General features: G+C 44.7%; 1 protein-coding gene and 2 non-coding genes across 4 annotated transcripts; 1 reads left to right on the top strand and 2 right to left on the bottom strand.

Annotated features, from left to right (window-relative positions):
* The first annotated feature begins 261 nt into the window (after positions 1 to 261).
* micall2b (mical-like 2b) lies at positions 262 to 12,280 on the top strand. 2 transcript variants are annotated; one of them, XM_057034776.1, is made up of 20 exons: positions 262 to 732; positions 1,884 to 1,932; positions 2,326 to 2,467; positions 2,539 to 2,726; positions 2,799 to 2,926; positions 3,003 to 3,716; positions 3,850 to 4,046; positions 4,407 to 4,464; positions 5,116 to 5,243; positions 5,908 to 5,966; positions 6,065 to 6,188; positions 6,272 to 6,374; positions 6,958 to 7,031; positions 7,106 to 7,220; positions 7,497 to 7,543; positions 8,268 to 8,804; positions 9,168 to 9,241; positions 9,316 to 9,430; positions 9,707 to 9,753; positions 10,480 to 12,280. In XM_057034776.1, the coding sequence occupies exons 1-16, from the start codon at positions 590 to 592 to the stop codon at positions 8,345 to 8,347; spliced, it is 2,349 nt and encodes a 782-aa protein (XP_056890756.1). In that variant the 5' UTR covers positions 262 to 589; the 3' UTR covers positions 8,348 to 8,804; positions 9,168 to 9,241; positions 9,316 to 9,430; positions 9,707 to 9,753; positions 10,480 to 12,280. The 2 variants fall into 2 exon arrangements, with proteins under 2 accessions (XP_056890756.1, XP_056890755.1); XM_057034775.1 differs by having other exon boundaries at positions 264 to 732; positions 4,404 to 4,464.
* Positions 7,323 to 7,395, bottom strand: trnar-acg (transfer RNA arginine (anticodon ACG)). The gene has a single exon. It is a non-coding gene; the product is annotated as a tRNA-Arg (tRNA).
* On the bottom strand, positions 9,533 to 9,605 carry trnar-acg (transfer RNA arginine (anticodon ACG)). Its single transcript has one exon. It is a non-coding gene; the product is annotated as a tRNA-Arg (tRNA).
* Positions 12,281 to 21,618: the final 9,338 nt, after the last annotated feature.

A 21,618-nucleotide genomic window follows, 5' to 3' on the forward strand; every position in this document is an offset into this window, starting at 1 on the left:
CAAACCTGATTTTGAGCTCATAGAGGCGGCTCATCTGAATGACCCATTCAGACGTGAAGGAACAGGCAGACTTACGTAAGGATTCAGCAAACTGGAGCAACTGGTTTAATTTTATCCGTCTTTGTTAGAATAAATCCCTCTCTTCAAATCATCAAGCTCATTAAAAAGTTAAATCATTAAAAAACCTTTTTCTTTACCTTTTATTTTGAAGGTGACTTCACTGATACATGCGGATTTCCTATTTTTGCATAAGTGTTACTGTGTAATTTGGGGAATCTAGTTTGCAACAATTTACGCCTTTTCCACGCTGACACGCACGCCCCCGTGCCTGTCGGACTCCACCCATGACGCGTCAAAAACGACCTTCTGCAGGTGTCGCGTCACTTTTCCCACTCGAGAAAAGGTGAACACACACACGCAGCGTGTCCGGGCTCCTCACACACACACTCAGGGATCTTCGCTGCTGTGTCAACTTCCAGCAGTGTGTGTGTGTGTGTGTGTGTGTGTGTGTTTGTGAGGAGGGAGGCGGAAGCTCCGGGAACCTCCACTCAGCCCACACTCGGTTCAGTTCGGGCTCTGGAGCACCGGGATGTCTGCCGTGAAGGCGCTGCAGCAGTGGTGCCGGGTCCAGGTCCAGGGCTACCGGGATGTGTCCATCACCAACATGACCACGTCCTTTAGGGACGGCCTGGCTTTCTGCGCCCTCATTCACAAACACAGACCCGATCTCATGTGAGTATTTACTGGAACAGGAGCCACGGCGCGGCGGGGGCGCTGGGTTCCAGAGCCACTGGGTGCTGAGAGGATCCAGCCTCTTTAGTCCAGTTTGGGACGAGCGGAGCTCCTTTTTACGGGTTCGTGATGAAAAGAGACAAACTCCGACTTTTAGTCCGGTCAGAATAAAAAACAGGAGCGGATTCCGGAGTTCGTGTTCTGTGTATTTTCGTAACTTTATTCACATGATAAAACTTTTAAGTGTGGTCGGATACAAGAAAACACAACCTGGTGAAAGTTCTATGTAACTAAATTTATCGTGTTTGGGTTTACTGGTGATGTGACTGTTAAATTTGACCTATAACCAGTTCCTTTATCCCCCTCCTACTGTAACCAGTTAATATACCCTCTCTGTCCCAGTATACCCAGTCTATCCCTGCTGAAAGCGACCTGTGACCACACACCTTCTCAGGAACGTGACTGCAGAGGAGAATTAATCTTGTTTAATTAAATGACATGGAGACATTAGTCATGTGATCTGTTTGTTTGTCTTTATGAGACTTAGTTACTGTTGTTGATGTTAATCATTAATGCTCCAGCTTTGGTTTGAATGACAGCTGCTGCACTCATGTCATCTAATAATGAGGTGAAAATATCACACGGTTGCTACAGGAACCAAAGTGGAATCTGTGCTTCATTTTTCCTGGGAACTGATGAAGCTTTGTTAAGAGTTTGGAATTCACTTATGGCTTCCAGATTTCCCCCAGAAATTTGTTAACAGGGGAATTCCATCGTCCAACAGTGATTAATATTCTGCTCTTGACACTGTTGGCTCCGGATGGTGTCGCTAGCTCTGTCGTTGTCCTTTTTAGGTTTCACTTTGACAAATATTCCAGAGCCGTGAGTCGGAGTCCCGCAGAGACCCATATCAAGATGCTCCATCTGTTCCATTCCAGTTTTTACCCACAGCCTGACCAGTGCTTTGGTTTGTTTCAAGCCTGAAACAGTCATGGTTGAAAACCTGATTTTATTGAACATAAACATAAAAAGCCTGTCAGCTGTTGGCGCCGTGACCACCAAAACATGGTTTTCATCCCTCGTGCGCAGATGTGCAAAGATGGCGAGCATGTTCCGTCTCCTGTGATGACCGTTTCTCTCCTCTGTTGCAGCAACTTTGACTCCCTGAAGAAGGAAAATGTGTATGAGAACAACAAACTGGTGAGGCATCTTTTCCATGTTGACTCGTGGTCCTTTCCAGGTGTTTGTTTGATAAACTTCCAGCAGCTTTTGCTGCAGTATTCCGAAGTTTTATTCTGTTTTCTCCCCGTGCCTGTCGGGACACTCTCGCTCCACTTTAATTGGCGGCTTGGCGGCTGCTCTGTCGGCCTGCCTCTGCATGTTTTCTGTTTTCCTTTTGCTTCCACTGAACTGATAAAATCCCATTTGGAAATTCCTAAATTTCAGTGAGACGCTTATCTGTTGCTCCGGTCATGTGGGTCATATTCCCTCAGGGTTTGGATGCCTACAGTAAAGCCAGGCTGTATGATTTGATATGATGAAACCCTTTCGTTTTCATCCTCTCAGTCGGATGTGTGTTTTCCTTATTCCCAGGCCTTCGGGGTTGCGGAGGAGGAGCTGGGAATTCCTGCCCTGCTGGATGCAGAAGACATGGTGGCTCTTCAGATCCCCGACCGCCTCAGCATCCTGACGTACGTCTCCCAGTATTACAACTACTTCCACGGACGTTCCCCCAGTGAGTATCGCAGCCGCCCTGCCTTCGCCTGGCAGTTGCGCCACATCCACATCGTCTCCGTGTGTCTGCAGTTGGCGGCATGGGCGGTATTAAACGTCCAGCTGAAGGCCCCGCAGAGGAGCCGTCGGGGAAAAAGAACCAGCCGATGGTGTCGAAGGTGTTTCCCTCATACCAACCCACCCGAGAGAACAGCCCTCCCCCCTCCTCCAACACCTCAAGACCTCCACCTTCACCGAAATACCCCAGAAACGCCAAGCAGGTGACCTTCTGGTGACCCTCACTCATTTATCCGCCATTACTTCTGGGTGAGAGTGAAATTTCTCCCTTCTAGGACGTCGTGGTTGAGAAATCCAATCAGACGGGAACGCTGAGCAACAAGTGCATCTCCTGCAACAAGCGTGTTCACTTAGTGGAGCGACACCTGGTGGACGGGAAGCTCTACCACAGGAGCTGTGCAAAGTTAGAGACTTCTCGGAATAATTAAATACACTTGAGCAGAATTCAGAGTGACCTAAAATGCGTTGTGTTTGCTCAGGTCGCTGGCGCCCATCACCAACTGCCCTCCTCTCAGAGATTTACCCACAAACACCTCTGTTTCCAAACCCACTCCTCCAAGAGACCCCAGCAAGACCAGCATTGACATCTCCTCTAGACTGGGGCCAACATGGCAGAAAGACAAAGCCAGCACTCCTCCCAGTTTCTCCAGCACACTCTCTACTCCATCTCCACCTCCTTCCCGCCCTGTTTCCGCTCTCTCCTCCGCCGCTAAAGACAGTCGGACAGCTTTAACCTCCAAACCCGTGACCTCACAGGCGCCCTCTGGGCCGACGTTCACCACGACCGCCTCTGCTGCCGCCGCCGCCACCAGGCCCACCCCTGCTCCCCGCACCTCAACCACAGTGGCAAAGACGCTGCAGTCCAAGATCCAGTTCTTCCAGTCAGACGACTCCGTTAATAATGAGAAAAAGGCCACCAACACTGACACCAAGAAAGCAGGCAGTGGGACGGGAGCAGTCCAGCACGTTACGGCCGGGGAGGCTGTAACCATCACCGTGAATATCGGTAAAAAGGACTTGAGCTTGAACTCAGCTGAGGACAAAAGCAAAGCGTCTGGGGTTGGCTCAGGGTCTGGGAATGGGTCTGAGAGCAGCAAGGCGAAAGCAGCGGCATTCATCTCCAGAAAACTGGCCGAGGAGAACAACAACAACAAACCACCGCGGACAAATGTGGCGCTCAAGAAAACGGACAAGTGAGTCATCTTCACCGTGCGCCCTCTCCCGAGTAAACTTTCTAAAAAGACTAAAATCTAAAAAAAAGGTTGGTGTTCTTTTTCAGTTTCAGAAAACCTTTTTAATCACCTTTTACCATCTTTAATCCATCAGACCTTCTCAAGTGGAGACACCGAAGAGGGAGAAGGAGGCCGTCAGAGGGAGAGTAAAACTGAAAGTGGACCCCTCACTCCTCGCTGATCTCCAGACCCCAGAGGAGTCTAGACCAGTCCCGGTCCCACGTAGACCCCGGAGCAGAACTCCAGACCCAGGACCCACAAATCCCAGCAGCATATTACCCAACACCTCAGGTTCCACCCCTCCTTCAGTTCTGTTGTACTACAACTTGTCTGTGTGTGTTTATCAGAGAGGTTTAACACTGGTGAGATGAGTCACTCCTACTAAAAATCTATGACATTATTGAGGTCTCAACCGTCTGTGAAAACAAAGCTCCTGGAGGCACCATTAACTGGGTTCACTTCAGGAAACCAGCTCTTGTTGATCCAGTCAGTCAATAGTCAATAGATTCTGAGTGATTCTGCCCAGACCAGCCCATTTAAGTCAAAACTCGTCATTTCTAAATGGGAACATAATCCATTTTTCCCACTTAAATGGTTGCCGATTCATCAAATGTTTTTTTTTGTTTGTCTTTAATTGTCTCTCGGCAGCAGAACACGAGTCCCCTGCAGACTGGAGGTCAAAGCTCAAACCCATCTCCAAACAAACCAAGTAAGTCCATGTTATTGACTTCTGCCATTCCCCCCGTGTTTTCCGGCCCGGCCCTAGCAGCAGGGAGTGTCTGCACGCGGGCCCGCACGTGACATCGCCACCGAGCGTTGAGCCTGACAGTGCCTTTGTCTCCCTGATGTCCGATCCCTCCATCCATCCTTTGATCCACGTCCCTCCTGTAGGACGCCTGTACCCGCTGCTCTTCCACATGTCTCCGCCAGCACTTGCTGTCGGGGCTTTGGGCCCCTTCTTCCGCCACATGCGTGCGAGCCCCAAATGGTGTCAACGCTGAGCAGAGTCCTCCGTGGTGCAACATATGCTCAGCACTTGGGGCGGCTTTCCTCAGATGGCCTTTCCTCCCGCTCGGATGGATCAAAACCGTAGCGAGACGGATTCAAGGATAAATGATTCACGTTGCATTGTTTTGTTGCCTGGCCAGTAAAATACTACCACCTCTGGTTGTGCAATTGTGATGGAAAAATGCTCCGGCAATGAGGATTTCTGTGAGGAGGAGGCGTGGCTTATTGCTTTACCCCTGTCGGACATGAGGGGGCCTGATTGCGTTGTTATTTTCTTTTAAAATAAGGGGTTTAATGCCCAACATTTCACACATTTATCCTCTTTGCTGTGTTCTAACGTACGTATCTTCAGGGCACTTGGTCCTTCGCCGCCTTCGCCGAAACTCTCGGCTAATGGACCCGGAAAGTCACAGACTTCAGGGCCTGCGCAACCTCAAGAGCCGTCACCGAGCATTTCCATCACTCCACCGGCGCCAAAGGGTAACGTAGCACCTAAAAATTAGATTAAGCTAACTGCTAACATACAGTTGCTGCATGCTAACAGGAAACCGGAGAATGTTCTTTTTGCACCTTGATCATCCTTGAAACATCCTCGTGTGTTTCTGTGATACCTTATGACTGAAACAATCACTTTTCCTGATTGTGCTATTTAGTGATGTTGCCCTTGTCTAGGCTTGTCTGCCTGGTCAGTGGACTCCCATAATGCATTGTGAATGGTAGCATACCACCGATAGGCGCTAACTGAGCAATATGCACTGTCATCCTTTGTGGTTGGACTCGAGAGGCTCGACGTGACAGGAACTTTTCACAGGAAGCTCAGCAATGTGGTTATCTTGTTTTATCGATAAGAGGGTCATAGGAGTGTGCACATAAAATAAAATTGTCTCAGCCTGACGGAAACAAAAGAATTTGGAGGAGGGTGATGAATATGTGAACTTTCGGTGACCTGTTGGGGGTTTTTGTTACAGAAAATGGTGGAACGTAATGAAAGACTGCCAAAGTTTCCCCAAGTGCACGGGGAATTATCCAGCTTTGGCAGGAAAACATTGCTGGATATTAATTATTAACTTACCTTAACACCTCCTGGGGTTTCGTTTCAAACTGTAGGTTTTTAAAGGATCTAATGATGCTTTTATGGTCTCAGGTTCTCTGAATGGCCAGCAGGACCTAACCAGGCCAGACGCCGAGGCAAAGGTCTCCAAGGTGCAGAAAACTCCCCCATCTCTAGGGTTGACTATAAATGAAGGCTGGATCTGCCTTAGTGATGATTGTAACTGTACCAGTGTGTGTTTCCTGTGTAGAAGAAGCCCGACTACATTCCCAAAGAGGACATTTTAAAAGAGCTGCAGGAGATCGACGATAATCTGACCAAATTGGAGAAGGAGGGCGTCCAGCTGGAGATGAGGCTCCGCAGATGTGAAGAAGGTGAGAGGAACGCTGTCTGGGTCTGCTTAGAGATGTGTGTGGAAGACTGTGTGTAGGATGAGCTGTGTGTGTGTGTTCGTCAGACGGAGAAGACGACTCTTTCATGGATGAGCTCATGGTCGAGTGGTTCAACTTGATCAGGAACAAGCAGGTGGCCATGCGTCGGGAGTCTGAGCTGGTCTACATGTGAGTACACACACACACACGCACACACACACACACACAGAGGGAAGGGGAGGGCCCTATTAAGCGATTACAGAAACAGACTTGTGGCCAGAAGGTTGACAGTTTGAATTCCCAGTGTCCTCCCACCTCCATCACACTGCAGGATGTCCTGGAACGGGGCGACTTAGCTGCTGGTGTCGGCAGCCAGCAGCGTCCGTCGGGAAGCTGCTCAGCGCCACAGGTTCCACCGCCATTGACAGGCCGTTTGACAAATTCTTTCAAATTGATTTTATTTCATGCACATGGATGCACTAAATCAAGTGAACAATTTATGCTTTGATTGATCTTTATTTTAATTTTCAACTTCCTGTCCTGTCTGCCACCTGCCAGCTAAAATAGTAGCCAGAAAGGTTACAACCTTACCTTGATGTGGAAAATCCAGTGACGTCTAGTGGTGAAAATGCGAACTGCAACATTAAGCAAAGATCTTCTCCAGGCATCGTTGATCATTGTGATCAGCAAGCAAAGCAGTCGAGGTTACCATTATGACGTCGGCCAGATGGGGGTTATTGATCCACTGTGTTTGTGTTGTGTTCACACACAGTGGGAAAACGCAGGAGCTGGAGGAACAGCAGCCGAGCGTAGAGCAGGAGCTCCGGAGACTGATGGAAACGCCAGGTGGGTGCTGGAGGCACTGGGCAGCAAAAACGGCTGAAATGTGGTGAATGAAACATGTGTTTGTGTTTGATCAGAGCACCTGAAAAGCTCCTGGCACAACGAGAGGGAAAAAGAGCTGATGACGAAGCTGATGGAGATAGTGAATGACAGAAACGCCATAGTGGAAGGTCTGGACGATGACAGGCTCAGGTTTGTACGCTGAAAGGTCCAGATATTCCTGAACATCTCGGTTTGATACTTCACTCTCAGAACTGGCAGTATAGAGGGACATTTTTTTGGTCCAAAAGTTTCCGAGCCAGCCAGGAGTCGAACCTAGAATCTTCTGATCCGTAGTCAGACGCGTTATCCATTGCGCCACTGGCCCTGATGCTACCCTCCATTAGCTGTCTGGTCAGAGCGGACCAAAACCAAGCCTCCACAGATGGTTCATGTCTGTTGATGTACGTTATTGTGTCCTTTTCTCAGGGAGGAAGAGGAGGATGAGCAGCTCAACAGGATGATGAAGGATTTCAGTGAGTATCTCCGCCGCCTCCACGGGGTCACGTGACCCCTCCCACCGCAGTGTTCATTAGTTACCACAACCCCACGTCGCTGCTGCCGTTATAAATGATCCAATTGAGGATTTTCCATCATCGGCGGCTCTAATTGAACTAGATAGAATTTTCGCTGTGGTTTGTGGAAGTACGTGTGTGTATGTGTGTATGTGTGTGTATGTGTGTGTGTGTGTGTGTGTGTGTTGTTTTAAGGCCAATGTTTTCATCTCATTTGATCTAATGACTCCTAATGGAAAAAGCATCAAACAAAATGCTCCCCCTCTTGTTGTCGACCGCATTCCTATTAGACAAATGGATAATGTAGCTGGTTAATTTGACCCTGTGGTGGAATCCAGTTAAAGCGCCTTCATTTGCAATTCATGACCAGGAAAGCGAAGCTGAAATCCAGGAGATTTATTGAACTTCAGTGAAAGGTCATTATGCTATGCTGAACGAACAGTGACTGTGGGCTACAACTAGCCGTTTCATTTTAATATATTCATAAAGTTAACGCCAAAGTTTCACCAGTTCCTCCCACTCTAATTCATATTTTATGGCATAAAATTCTTTAGCACAGAACAGCTAGCTGCATTAGCGTAGCCTAGTTTGCTTGCAGGTGTTTATAGACGTACAAAATAGGGTGTGTTTGTCTGTGTTTGGGTGTGTGTTGATCACCTTTCTGGTTTCTGTTTGTCTCTTTCAGACATAAAGAAAGAGAAACCAAAGAAAAAGTCTCCGATGTCCAAACTGTTCGGCTGGGGGGGCAAGAAGGAGACGCCATGACGACTCGCTTTGATGTCGTTCTGCTGTACATTGTAGTCTTAATGTCGGTTTACTTAGCCTGTGATTCATGAGGTAACACTGTGTGTGTGTGTGTGTGTGTGTGTGTGTGTCTGTGTGTGTGTGTGTGTGTGTGTGTGTGTGTGTGTGTGGAGCTGTCATTTTAAGCTCTTGTAGAGAAATGCCCTTCCCTCTGTCACTCTTAGCTTTAACGGCGCTCCTGCCTACAGTCTCTCTCACACACACACACACACACACACACACACACACACACACACAGAGGGAAGGGGAGGGCCCTATTAAGCGATTACAGAAACAGACTTGTGGCCAGAAGGTTGACAGTTTGAATTCCCAGTGTCCTCCCACCTCCATCACACTGCAGGATGTCCTGGAACGGGGCGACTTAGCTGCTGGTGTCGGCAGCCAGCAGCGTCCGTCGGGAAGCTGCTCAGCGCCACAGGTTCCACCGCCACTGACAGGCCGTTTGACAAATTCTTTCAAATTGATTTTATTTCATGCACATGGATGCACTAAATCAAGTGAACAATTTATGCTTTGATTGATCTTTATTTTAATTTTCAACTTCCTGTCCTGTCTGCCACCTGCCAGCTAAAATAGTAGCCAGAAAGGTTACAACCTTACCTTGATGTGGAAAATCCAGTGACGTCTAGTGGTGAAAATGCGAACTGCAACATTAAGCAAAGATCTTCTCCAGGCATCGTTGATCATTGTGATCAGCAAGCAAAGCAGTCGAGGTTACCATTATGACGTCGGCCAGATGGGGGTTATTGATCCACTGTGTTTGTGTTGTGTTCACACACAGTGGGAAAACGCAGGAGCTGGAGGAACAGCAGCCGAGCGTAGAGCAGGAGCTCCGGAGACTGATGGAAACGCCAGGTGGGTGCTGGAGGCACTGGGCAGCAAAAACGGCTGAAATGTGGTGAATGAAACATGTGTTTGTGTTTGATCAGAGCACCTGAAAAGCTCCTGGCACAACGAGAGGGAAAAAGAGCTGATGAAGAAGCTGATGGAGATAGTGAATGACAGAAACGCCATAGTGGAAGGTCTGGACGATGACAGGCTCAGGTTTGTACGCTGAAAGGTCCAGATATTCCTGAACATCTCGGTTTGATACTTCACTCTCAGAACTGGCAGTATAGAGGGACATTTTTTTGGTCCAAAAGTTTCCGAGCCAGCCAGGAGTCGAACCTAGAATCTTCTGATCCGTAGTCAGACGCGTTATCCATTGCGCCACTGGCCCTGATGCTACCCTCCATTAGCTGTCTGGTCAGAGCGGACCAAAACCAAGCCTCCACAGATGGTTCATGTCTGTTGATGTACGTTATTGTGTCCTTTTCTCAGGGAGGAAGAGGAGGATGAGCAGCTCAACAGGATGATGAAGGATTTCAGTGAGTATCTCCGCCGCCTCCACGGGGTCACGTGACCCCTCCCACCGCAGTGTTCATTAGTTACCACAACCCCACGTCGCTGCTGCCGTTATAAATGATCCAATTGAGGATTTTCCATCATCGGCGGCTCTAATTGAACTAGATAGAATTTTCGCTGTGGTTTGTGGAAGTACGTGTGTGTATGTGTGTGTGTGTGTGTGTATGTGTGTGTGTGTGTGTGTGTGTGTTGTTTTAAGGCCAATGTTTTCATCTCATTTGATCTAATGACTCCTAATGGAAAAAGCATCAAACAAAATGCTCCCCCTCTTGTTGTCGACCGCATTCCTATTAGACAAATGGATAATGTAGCTGGTTAATTTGACCCTGTGGTGGAATCCAGTTAAAGCGCCTTCATTTGCAATTCATGACCAGGAAAGCGAAGCTGAAATCCAGGAGATTTATTGAACTTCAGTGAAAGGTCATTATGCTATGCTGAACGAACAGTGACTGTGGGCTACAACTAGCCGTTTCATTTTAATATATTCATAAAGTTAACGCCAAAGTTTCACCAGTTCCTCCCACTCTAATTCATATTTTATGGCATAAAATTCTTTAGCACAGAACAGCTAGCTGCATTAGCGTAGCCTAGTTTGCTTGCAGGTGTTTATAGACGTACAAAATAGGGTGTGTTTGTCTGTGTTTGGGTGTGTGTTGATCACCTTTCTGGTTTCTGTTTGTCTCTTTCAGACATAAAGAAAGAGAAACCAAAGAAAAAGTCTCCGATGTCCAAACTGTTCGGCTGGGGGGGCAAGAAGGAGACGCCATGACGACTCGCTTTGATGTCGTTCTGCTGTACATTGTAGTCTTAATGTCGGTTTACTTAGCCTGTGATTCATGAGGTAACACTGTGTGTGTGTGTGTGTGTGTCTGTGTGTGTCTGTGTGTGTGTGTGTGTGTGTGTGTGTGTGTGTGGAGCTGTCATTTTAAGCTCTTGTAGAGAAATGCCCTTCCCTCTGTCACTCTTAGCTTTAACGGCGCTCCTGCCTACAGTCTCTCTCACACACACACACACACACACACACACACCACACACACACACACACCATGAGGGGTTAATGACTCACCAGCAGTGATGTTTGGGTTCAGCGCTCCGGTTGTTAGTTTTAATACCCTTCAAGTCTTAATGTGTCTACTTAATGCTGTCAAACACAGATTTTCTCTTCTCTCTCTCACACTCACACTCACACACACACACAAATGTTAACCAAAGTTAAAGATCGGGGCCTGACAACGGCTTCCTGCTCTGTGCTGGTTACCCGACTCTGGTGTTCGCCCTCTGAGCTGCGTCTGTTCGCTCTTTAAGATCTCTGCAGGGTGTGTGTTCCCCTTTAAAAAGGTCACATGTTTCTTTAAATTTAATTTGTTTCTTCTGGCCTACTGCTTTCGAACTTGCCCTTTAGGGAACAAGAGAACTCATTTCCTTTTACACATCCCTTAACTTTTTTGTTATTTGGGTGTAATTTATCCACCCCCCCCCCCCATAAATGCTCTTGTGGGACAACACGTGAATTAATTCAGCCTCTGAAAACTAGCAAACTGCATATTCACATCTTAACATCAGTTAAGCAGAATGTGTGGGTCTAGATCTGCTGTTTTGGGTGGGTTTTTTTATGTTTTCAAGCTAAATGGTTGGATGAATCTGGTCCACATTGGATCACTATTAATTTTAAATATCTCTCCAGCATGTCTGGTCCAACTGGTTATAACACCAAGGCCAGATTATTTTGTAATATAGAGTGTATTCTTTGCTTCTTGTGTATATTTGTAAAGTTTCTCAGGTACAAATGTGTGTATTTAATTTTAAATTAGAAACTATCAGAGTTTTTAACATTCTGTAATAAATGCACTTAAATTTTTAGAAAAGTCATGATATTCCGTCGAGTTTATATTTGGAGGTAGTAAATAAATAAATACGGCAGTTCCATTTGTAAACACTAGAAGGCAGCATGACGCTTCTGATGGTGACTTAAAGCCTAAAGAAAGTTTTCCTTTTTTTATTTTTAACTTTGCTCCTATAATAAAGTAAATTCGAACTTGAACATTTGCCTCCGTCCACCTTTGGCTTTAGTACTCTGCAGTAAAACATAAGCATAGCTACAATTAAATCAAATCGAATATATATTAAAGGATATAAGTGTCTATACTTTTTTTTAACGAATTTTACTGAGATTGCTCCTGGTTCAACTCATTGTTGTAATAATGTAAATAAAATAAAGAACTAATCAACTTTAAAATGATTGTTTAAAAAAGTTAATCAGAAGAAGAAAGAACAATTGTCTTTCTTCTGCTCTTAAAATGCTTATTTTAAGGAGAGAGACAAAAAGACTATGGAATCTGGGTTTTATCTCAGTGTTTTCATGCCCTGCGGTGGTAAAAATACAAAAACCCTCCTTCCTTCACTAAAGCAACATTTGTTCCTGCTGTTAAACGTGAAAGTGTTTGTATATTCCTTCTTTAAACCGTGATAAAATGTTCCATCAGCTCAGCACTCTGCCTGAATCAATCATTTCCCCGCTTGACTCTGGAACATGTTTATCTTTAGGGTGAAAATGTGCGTTTAAGTCGACTCAATGAGGCACATTTAAGCTGTAAATATACCTACAAGCGGGGTCATTTACATAACACAGTGGCTCTCAGACTCCTGCACACTCCTGCACTGGTTGGCTGAAGGTGTGTCCTGAATGCAGCTTCTGTCTCTTTAAACCATGTCAAAAGACTATAAAGTCCACATTAGCCTGTTGCTATTGTTGTCTTCATGCCTTTGTGTTCCCGTCCTCACTCTTTAAGCTTTAAATGGAGACGGTGTTCACAATTTGACACGCTGCACACCCCTCACAGCTTCTCCTGATCCCTTCAGCAGAGCCCGGCTTACACATCTCTAACAGCGTCTCAAAGATCTGAACGTTCACCTTTAATTCTTTCTCTATGGGTTTTGGCTCTGCCCAAAAAAGAAATTAGATTACCTGAAAAATCTCAGGAAGAAGATGAAGTTTTCTTCAAATGCAGATGCTAAAGTTCTTTATAACCGATATATGATCAAACCACATTAAATGTTGGTCACTTTAAGGCTGATAATTGTATCATAAGAGAAATATCTGAACAGAAAAAGTGTTTAATCAACATTTTCATGTCATGCAGCAGCATTTTGTGGCTTCAGGTCCGTCACTGGGCATCTTGAAGGCCTCGGAAAAAGATGAATTTACAGAAATTTCCGATTTTCAGTGATCTTCTGCTGCAGCCCGCTCCCCCTCCAGCCGTGCTAACATTAGCTACAGACAAATGTAACAATGATGGTTTAAACTGGTATAAAATTATGTCATGTACTATTTGTCTATTTGTTGTGTGATTATGGTGCAGCACCACATCTATTGACAGTTAGTTACAATAATTCATCCTCATTGTAAGAGTGAGAAATAGCTCTGTGTTTATATGTGTGTGTGAGTGTGCGTGTGTGTGTGTCCTCCATCTCACTGCTGTAAATTGTGTTTGAGCCACAGAGAGTGTGTGTTTGTGATGTCAGTGCTGGAAAAGCTATCACCGCCCAGGGGATCCCTTCCCCTGCAAGAACCCGAGGACGTTGCCCGTGGAAACCCTTCGCATGTGGTCTCCGCACGAACACACGCACACGCACACATACAGTAAAACGTAAACACATTTTAGTGGCAGTGACAGGCGGGAAAATCATCTCGGGAGTTTTCATTCAGGAATCTCTCTTTGTGTTTCGCTAAGTGTCTGTGAAAAGGCCCGTGTGCGTGCGTGCGTGCGCGCTAGAGAGCAAAAATTAGCTCCTCCATGACTGGATACTCAATGTTTCTTTGAATGACTAATGCAAAAGACAGAGAGGATATTCGCTCAATTAATCTCCAACGCCATCGATCAGGGTGGAAAAGCTCCGCTCAGGTTTGCCAGCCGACGCCAAAAGTTTGATTAAAGCAGGAAAGTTAATGGTCTCTAGGCGAGTACAAAAGCCCAGAATTTTCTTTTTTCCTTTAAACTGTTTTGGTTCTCCGACTGTAAGGACAAACAGTTTTGGGGCTTCTTGGTAGGAAAACCGTCGCAAATCAAAAGTTTCCAGGGCTTTTAAAGGATGAAGTTTGTTTTCAGGAGGAAAAATATACTAAACAACCTTTTTGAGTGGAGTCTTAAATAAGATGAAAAAGTATTCTGTATATATATAGTGAAATCTACCAAGATAGAGGTGTTTATAGATGGATTTTGGCAAAAGACAAAAGACAACCCGTATGACGTCAGAATATTTAAATATGATCTGTTTACATTATTTTATAGTGTCGACCTCCTGCAGCCACCCTCAAAATCCGCCCCGTTATGGTCATGCAAAATCAACACATTACATATGAAAAACAAACCGTAATTAAACATTTCACACCCAAAACAACTGTGTCGTCAGATGTTTATTGTGCTCGCGCCAAACTCCCCACCCTGGCCGTGACACCCCACGTGCTTTTTGATCGACCCCACCCCCTTTAAACTGGCACGCGGAGCACAAATCAGGGCGGACGGGCGCGCGCGAGCCACTGTTAGCAATTAGAGTAGCCCGAGTTTAGCATTAGGTTAACAAAACGGCTAAGGTTATTTCAACTACTACTGATATACACGAACGAACAAGAGTCGTAAATATGTAACCAATATAACCAGACGCTCTCTATCGCACCCATATGCCCATTAATAATCAGGAATAAGTTAAACCCTGGTTTTCTACCGAATATTCGTTTGCTTAACATGGCGAGAGAACAATACGGGTACTATTTTGTCCCATTTGGTCTTTATTGGCGTTATAATTAATCGCATCAGTTCATAAGGAAATATAATGCAGCTCCCCCCCCCCCATAATGGATTATTCCATCATCGTGCCTGTAAAGGTTATTGTTGTTTACACAGTTTGTGACACAGTGACATAAACATAAAAACAAACTCCCCCTTCCCAGCCGGATATTTAAGAAAGTAAGTATTTTTTTAAAAAATGCAGAAGACAGATACTGTCAGTGTTTACACAATACTTTAATGGTGATATCAGTTCATTAATTCATTATGTGCTTGTTTTGATATTGGATGTGTCCACATTGGTTTTGCACCATCACATGTGCAGTTATTCCAGATAAATTGAAGATTTGGTTTAATAACAGTAATAATGTCACACTAAAGTCGGTGGAGGAAGCGCTCCCAAAAGGCCACGTGTAAGAAACTAATGCAGGCTATTTTCAGACCTTATGTGCGCAGACCTTATTTTTTAATGCATTAACAGTTGATTTAAGAAGATCTTACCCCTGAAAACCCTGGTGGAATAAGCACAGCTGGGAGGACAGATGACCAACATACCTGGTGTTGCTGTGAGGACAGAAACACACAGGTAAGAGAAAGAAATTAACGGTAAAAAGAAGAAGCCATTATTGGATTCACTATGTTAGCTATCTGCTAAAAGAGAATAGTGCCAATATGCTCTTTAGTTTATAATATCAGGTCTATTATTGGCTATGTTAACACATGTAAATTATTTCACCATAAAACATTTTTCTGAATGATATTGTAGGTCCAGGAATTGAGTTGTTTTCATAATGAGAGATTGCCCTCCAAATCCATGTAGTAATTTAGAGCCGTGCATTAACTCTATATGTGTGCACACGTGAGCTCGTATTAATCGTTAATTGGCCTGAATAAAGATCAGCAGCGAGGCGCTGCAGCAAAAGCTTGGAGCAGAAAATGAGAGTCGCACTTGAGAGGCTATTGGTTTCATACAGGAACAAAAGTGAAGGAGGGGAGAAAGGGAGCGGGGATGAAAGGACGTGATTTGCGGCCTTAATCCAAATTGAATTACGCCGATAACATCTCTCTTTCTGGATTTATTTTATATGTTTTTTTCACCCCCACATTTCATTTAAACGTTTACCTTCCACATGTAAGTGCTTCACACTTGAGTTCTTCCAGAGCACCTCATAATAAGATTCCTTTAAAAACACAAATATGTCATTATTCAGCTAGTAAACAATGTGGAAACAGGCTGTTTTTCCTGTAAACATGAAGCATTTTTCACTTAATTGTTGGCTGTGTATATAAAAGTCTGAACGCTTGTTCAATCTGTTAAAACCAGCCTGTAAAGCTGCACAAACACAGAATACTGGAATCATTGGGCCAGTATATATTTACTACATTTCCTGGCTGTTGACCTTTCTGAGTCCCCATCCATGACTTAATTTGCTGATGATATATGTGTGTTTTCGCTGGACTCTGGTTCACGATTGTGTTTGTTGCTAGTCTTAATCTGATGGATTGACACTGTTGTTTAAGCCTGTGGTTCTGAACATTGTAGCATTCTTAAGAATGACAACTGAATTATTGTTTATTGGTTTGACTAAATTGTTATTATATGTGACGTTACAACACTCTGTGACAGGTAAAATATTGTTGGCGTTAAGACATAGAACTAACGAACAAACAGCAATCAGTCGTCCTTCGTTAGTCTGGCTGTCCGTCTGGCTGTCTTTCGCTCTGTTAATAATGTGAATTAGCATATAAATGAGAGTTAGCATGTGATAGAAGCCACTCTGCTTCAATCTGTCCGTTGGGATTTATGATTATCTCATTCTCTTTCTTCACTCTTTATCACTGGCGTGTCCGTCTGCCTCCCAGTCTCTCTGCTCTGTTCACACACTCGCTTATTTCTTCCTTCCTGTTTTTATTGGCTCATGCTGTTTGTGATTATTTACCTGGAGGTGCTTTCACACTACCCTTGTGTAAGCACAGGTAATGGCTCCTGACTAATTAGCAGATCAATCAAAGCATTTGGGAAATAGACACACACACACACATACACACACACCCTCCCTCCTGTATCAAGCTTTTGTGCACGTCATAAGTGTTGGTCTCTTGTTCCTTGGATTTGTGTCCCCGTGCCGCCAGTCGAAGCCCAGTGGTACGCAGCAGGAGGTGTTAATGATGTGAGGGCTCTGTGTTCTCTGCTGGGAGCGATCTGTTGTGCGCTGGCTGCTGTCTGTCACCACACTAGCAGAAAAACATCTTCATAGTTCATGCAGAGCGTGCGCTGGGCTCAGAGAGTGACGCTCGCCGTTGTGTGGTTCTGTGCATATTAAAAAACATGAATCTCTCACTCACAATGCCAAACAACCCTAAGAAAACTGTGCATATGTTTTTATTTTCTGAACACACTCTGTTCTGCAAAGTTATGACTCAGTGTAATTTACATGCAACAGTATTTGTCGCTTCAGTCTTTTTAAAATAATATAATCTGGTCCTACAACATCTGCTATTGCCGCTATTGTTCCCATTATTATCGCTTTAGCAAGCAGCTTTATTCTGCTAACAGGAAAGGAGAGGCTGGATAACAAATTATGTTAGCAGGAATCCTGGTGGCTAGAAAGGTGACATAAATCTCACAAAAGGGCAAAACTTTGTGACTGTTTTGGCAATTAGCGCCCTGACAAAGAGCAGCATTGCCTCGTGGACCTACTGTCCATGAAAAATGCTAATATGTAGATCTGCATATTAGCATTTTAAACCAAAAAAAATCTACATTCAGTTCATTTGTTTGAGTGCAGATTCAACCAGATATGAGGCGCTGAACTAAGTTAATGGAGCAGTATGGAAGAGATATATTTAAAGTAATCAGAAAATGGCCCTGATATGCCAACAGACATTAAGGAGCCATGTTAATTTCTTACTTACTTATATCACCAACAACAGCAATCCAGTCGGAACATTCTCACTTCATTATACACCATCATCAACGATCTCCCAAACACATCCAGCTAAATTTGGCTAACTTAGTTGTAATTAATGTAGACACAGACATTCCAAATAATCTCTACAGTTGAATAGCGTGATGCATGTTTCTTTGTAATGTACTAGCACGTATGAAGGGAGGTCATCGAATTAATTAGGTAATACATTTCTGGAGAAATAAAACAGCGACTTGTTATTGCTAACATTAGCAACACAGTATCAGAGCCCGGTCCTCCGGCATAATGATGATACGCTGTGGAAGAAGTTCCGGCATTAGCACAGCCAATATCAATATGAAATGTAATTGAGACGGGAACATGAGTAACGTAATGTAACAGTAGCTTGCTTGTGATAGCAGTACCAGCTCTGACCACAAACTCCCATACTGCTATTTTAAATTTTGCTAATGTATAGCTCTGAAGGGGCTGAAACCGAAGTCCATGTTTAAATTTGGACTTTTACAAACTCTCCCTGGCTAAAGGAAGAGGAGTCCAAAAAGCTCGTCGCGTCCGTCATCAGCACCATCAGTCTGCTCATGTTGGGCACGCTGTGTTTCGCTCACTTGCGTTTCTCTGGGTAAACACTGCGACCTGTAGCTGGCGTCTGCGTGCAGGAACCGAACAGATGATATAGTGAGCGTTAAACAGTCTGACTCAGCCGTTCTAGCTCCAAATCAAACACAAACTTAGCCACTGGCGCTGAAGGCCGAAACAGGAATTTATCATGGAGGGAAACACGAGCGCCAGAATCCAGGTTATTTCAGATTTTCTTACAACCTTTTTTGTAAAACAGTAAAAAAAAAAAAAAAAAGTCCTGCTTTTGGGTTTTAGTCCACACGTGTTGGAAACCAAACACACAGACGGATCACACAGTGGGGATGAGGATGTATGAAGCCGGACTGAGTGAATTAAATTGAATCACAGCATGTTAGGCTTCCCCGCCACAGGAAGAACATTACAAGACACTCATACACATACACCAAACCCTTAAGGTCTGACAGTCTTTCAGATATCCGCATTAGACCCTATAATCTAATTCCTGGCTATCGTCTTACAAATCGAATCATGACACACCACTCATATTCAATATCACCAAACCTACAGTCTTTTAGTTTGGCCTCTCAAACTGCCGTGTAAAAGCTTCATCACGGGCCACGCTGATGAAATTACCCCCTATTATCCACCCCCTTTCTCTCTCCAACGCTCACTGGCTCCATTCCGCCTTACTTGAAGGAGTGTGCAGATTTAATTTGCAGCAGGACTCATGAGCCACTTAGCAGAGTCTCTCTCCGTGTGCAGGGATTGATTGATTAGGCCTTATCTTGTTATCTTGGGTCCGTGGTCGTTTGATAGGCCTGTTTGTTCTCTCAGTAGTCTCTCAGTTTTTCTATCTGTATCCCTTTCCTTTATGTGATTTCACGGCTCTCTTCAGTCTGTGTGTGTGTGTGTGTGTGTGTGTTTGTGTGTGTGAAGGCCTGCAGCGTCTCTGTCTACTTTTCCTCCAATGTGGGAGTCAGACACTGATAAGGAGGGATTGTCTTGCACAATCTGAATTAGGAAATTACACAGTTTACCCATGGAGGACTCAGATACCCCCCCCCCCCCCCGCCCTCCACCCCTCACCTGTCCGTGGACTGTGAGGTTTTATTGGTGTTTAGGATAATTGCTGACTCAGTAAATCCTCTGCTCACCACTGTTGATGTATCAGAAATGAAGCTCTTTATCCAGATGATGGGACAAGCAAGAGTTTATTTCAGTCTCTCTATTGTTACAGGACTTAAACATTAGTATCGTAGACGGGTGTGTGTTAAGGCTGGAGGTGACGCCCGTTTGGGATCTGTCTCATGCTTTAATGTTTATTATTTAGAGCTTCAATAATATCAGTCATAAATTATAGCAACCATTGTATCCGAGCTGTATTTAGTAGCTTCTGGAAACACTTAGTTGTTTTTGTGCTGCTTGTTGTCTGATTTATAAAGATGGTTCCTTAATATCTTTTATTTATTTTCATTTCCTTGATAGCCTCTGTGCTGCCAGACGGAGTCTATTATGGAATCCAAATGTGGCAAAAATCATCCCGCTGTGATAAATCGCCGAAATTATTCTGATGTTTTTCAACCGTCCTCGCCTTCGCCCTCCTCTCCTCCTCCATCACTTTGTAATCCAAACTCACCCCTCATAGGGCATTCCTCCCCCCATCCTCCACCCCTGCATCCTCCCTCTCCATCATTCCTGACCACCTGCACTGCTCCTCCTCATCCAAACCTCCCTCCTGAACTCTCCCCACCTCCAGGTCTCCCCTCCGGTCCCCTCCACTTTCCTTGCCGTCTGGCCCAGCCTCATAAACACACACACACACACACACACACACACACACACACACACACACACACACACACACACACACACACACATTCCTGATCTACATAACACACACACAGCCCTGTTTTGTAATTATAAATGAATTTCACGGTATGAAGCTTTTAATGCAAATAGTATTGTGTGTGTGTGTTTCTCCGTTTCTCCGTCTCTGGGCAACCCCCCCCCCCCACACACACACACACATACTTGTACCCCTATCTTTCCCAAACCCCGACCCTCACCCTTGCACCTTAACCAAAACCATAACCTTAAAACCAGGCTTTAACCTTCAAACTGACCTTTGAGGAATTGTGAGGACCAGCCTCTTTTTTCCAAAAATGTCCTCGTTTTGCAGGTGAGACGCGTATTCAGGTTCTCACTATGTAGCCTGTGAAGAAAACACACGCCCGCACACAGTTGGAGTGGCAGGTTCTCTCTAATGACGTCCTCAGAGTATAATTAGTCTGGCCAATTAACAGCAGTAACGATGCTTGCATTCATTATGTCAAATTACATCGTGCTGTAGTGTCAACTCAGCTGTGCTCACCTGCCGTGGCTGTCCGCGTCGGTACGATTGTACTTCTGATAGTTGACTCAATCCTATTATGCCGATGAACAATGTCCTATCGGATTTTTCTGTCCACACAGAGGCGTGTGTATGCATTCAATTAGCACGCACGCTGCAGATCTGTTATTGTCTGCTTGTTGTCGTGGCGACGCTCTAGGGCCCTGGTATAAGGCCGGGTAAACGGTTTAGATCAGTGAATGGCATCATTAAATAATTGACAATGACCGTTTTTCCCCCCAACGTGTTATTAAATGCTATATATTCTGTGAGTCAGGTGGGATGGTGGCAGCTGTGATCTGTGTGGAGTCAAGATTTCTGCACACACACACACACACACACACGTAATGGATTGGATTGGAGGTGGATTCATCTTAATTAGCATGGTGAAGGTAAACTAACCTGCTGGGAAGACCCACACAAACAGAATTTTGATGACTTTTTCCCAAGCCGAGTCATACATGACCATCTAAACACGCAACTAAATTGGCTGTTTGCCCTCAAGAGAAGGTCTTTGGGGATGAGGGGAGAGGTAGGAGAAGGAGCATTATCATAATAATCTAATTTAATAATAAAAGATTAAAATATCAAGTGACCACAATCATTTAAATATTTGTAATACATTCAAGAAATCTAAGTAAGTTTTGAGATATCTTTTTAACTTTATTTTGTTCCCCATGTTGAACAAAACAAGGTTTGCAAAGCTCATTTTTTAAAGGCTCTATATAAATAAGTTATAATGAGCAGTATTAATATTGTTATTGCAGAGGTGAGGCAGGTTCCCAAACCTTTCCCTATTTTTAAATTGAATTCATTTGCACCCTAAAAAAAAGATTCAAGATTCAAACTACACAGAGAATTCCAGAGTTTCCAAACGAGACCCGAGGGTTGACGTAAACTTCAGCCCTGGACCAGTTCTCTCAGTTGTCTTGGAGATGTTTCTACACCTTGACTGAAGTCCACCTGATGATGTGGAGACACGTCGGCCTTTCTAGAAGGTCTCACAGCTGATGAAGTAAAAAACAAACTCTTGAGGTCTCCAGATCTATGGAAGGATTCCGAAACAGCACTGCAGCACTCGAGATGTCCAAGGCTGCAGTAGGAGAAGTTCAGAACCGGCAGGACCCAACGACCGAACTGACCAAC

This window comes from Takifugu flavidus, chromosome 6 (genome assembly GCF_003711565.1).
Source record: "Takifugu flavidus isolate HTHZ2018 chromosome 6, ASM371156v2, whole genome shotgun sequence".
In the NCBI taxonomy this organism is placed as follows: Eukaryota; Metazoa; Chordata; class Actinopteri; order Tetraodontiformes; family Tetraodontidae; genus Takifugu; species Takifugu flavidus.

Coding starts and splice junctions, on each gene's coding strand:
- micall2b (XM_057034775.1), top strand. CDS start 590: ATGTCTGCCGTGAAGGCGCTGCAGCAGTGGTGCCGGGTCCAGGTCCAG. Junction 2,468..2,538: donor CTTCCACGGACGTTCCCCCA/GTGAGTATCGCA, acceptor GTGTGTCTGCAG/TTGGCGGCATGGGCGGTATT. Junction 7,032..7,105: donor GAGACTGATGGAAACGCCAG/GTGGGTGCTGGA, acceptor GTGTTTGATCAG/AGCACCTGAAAAGCTCCTGG.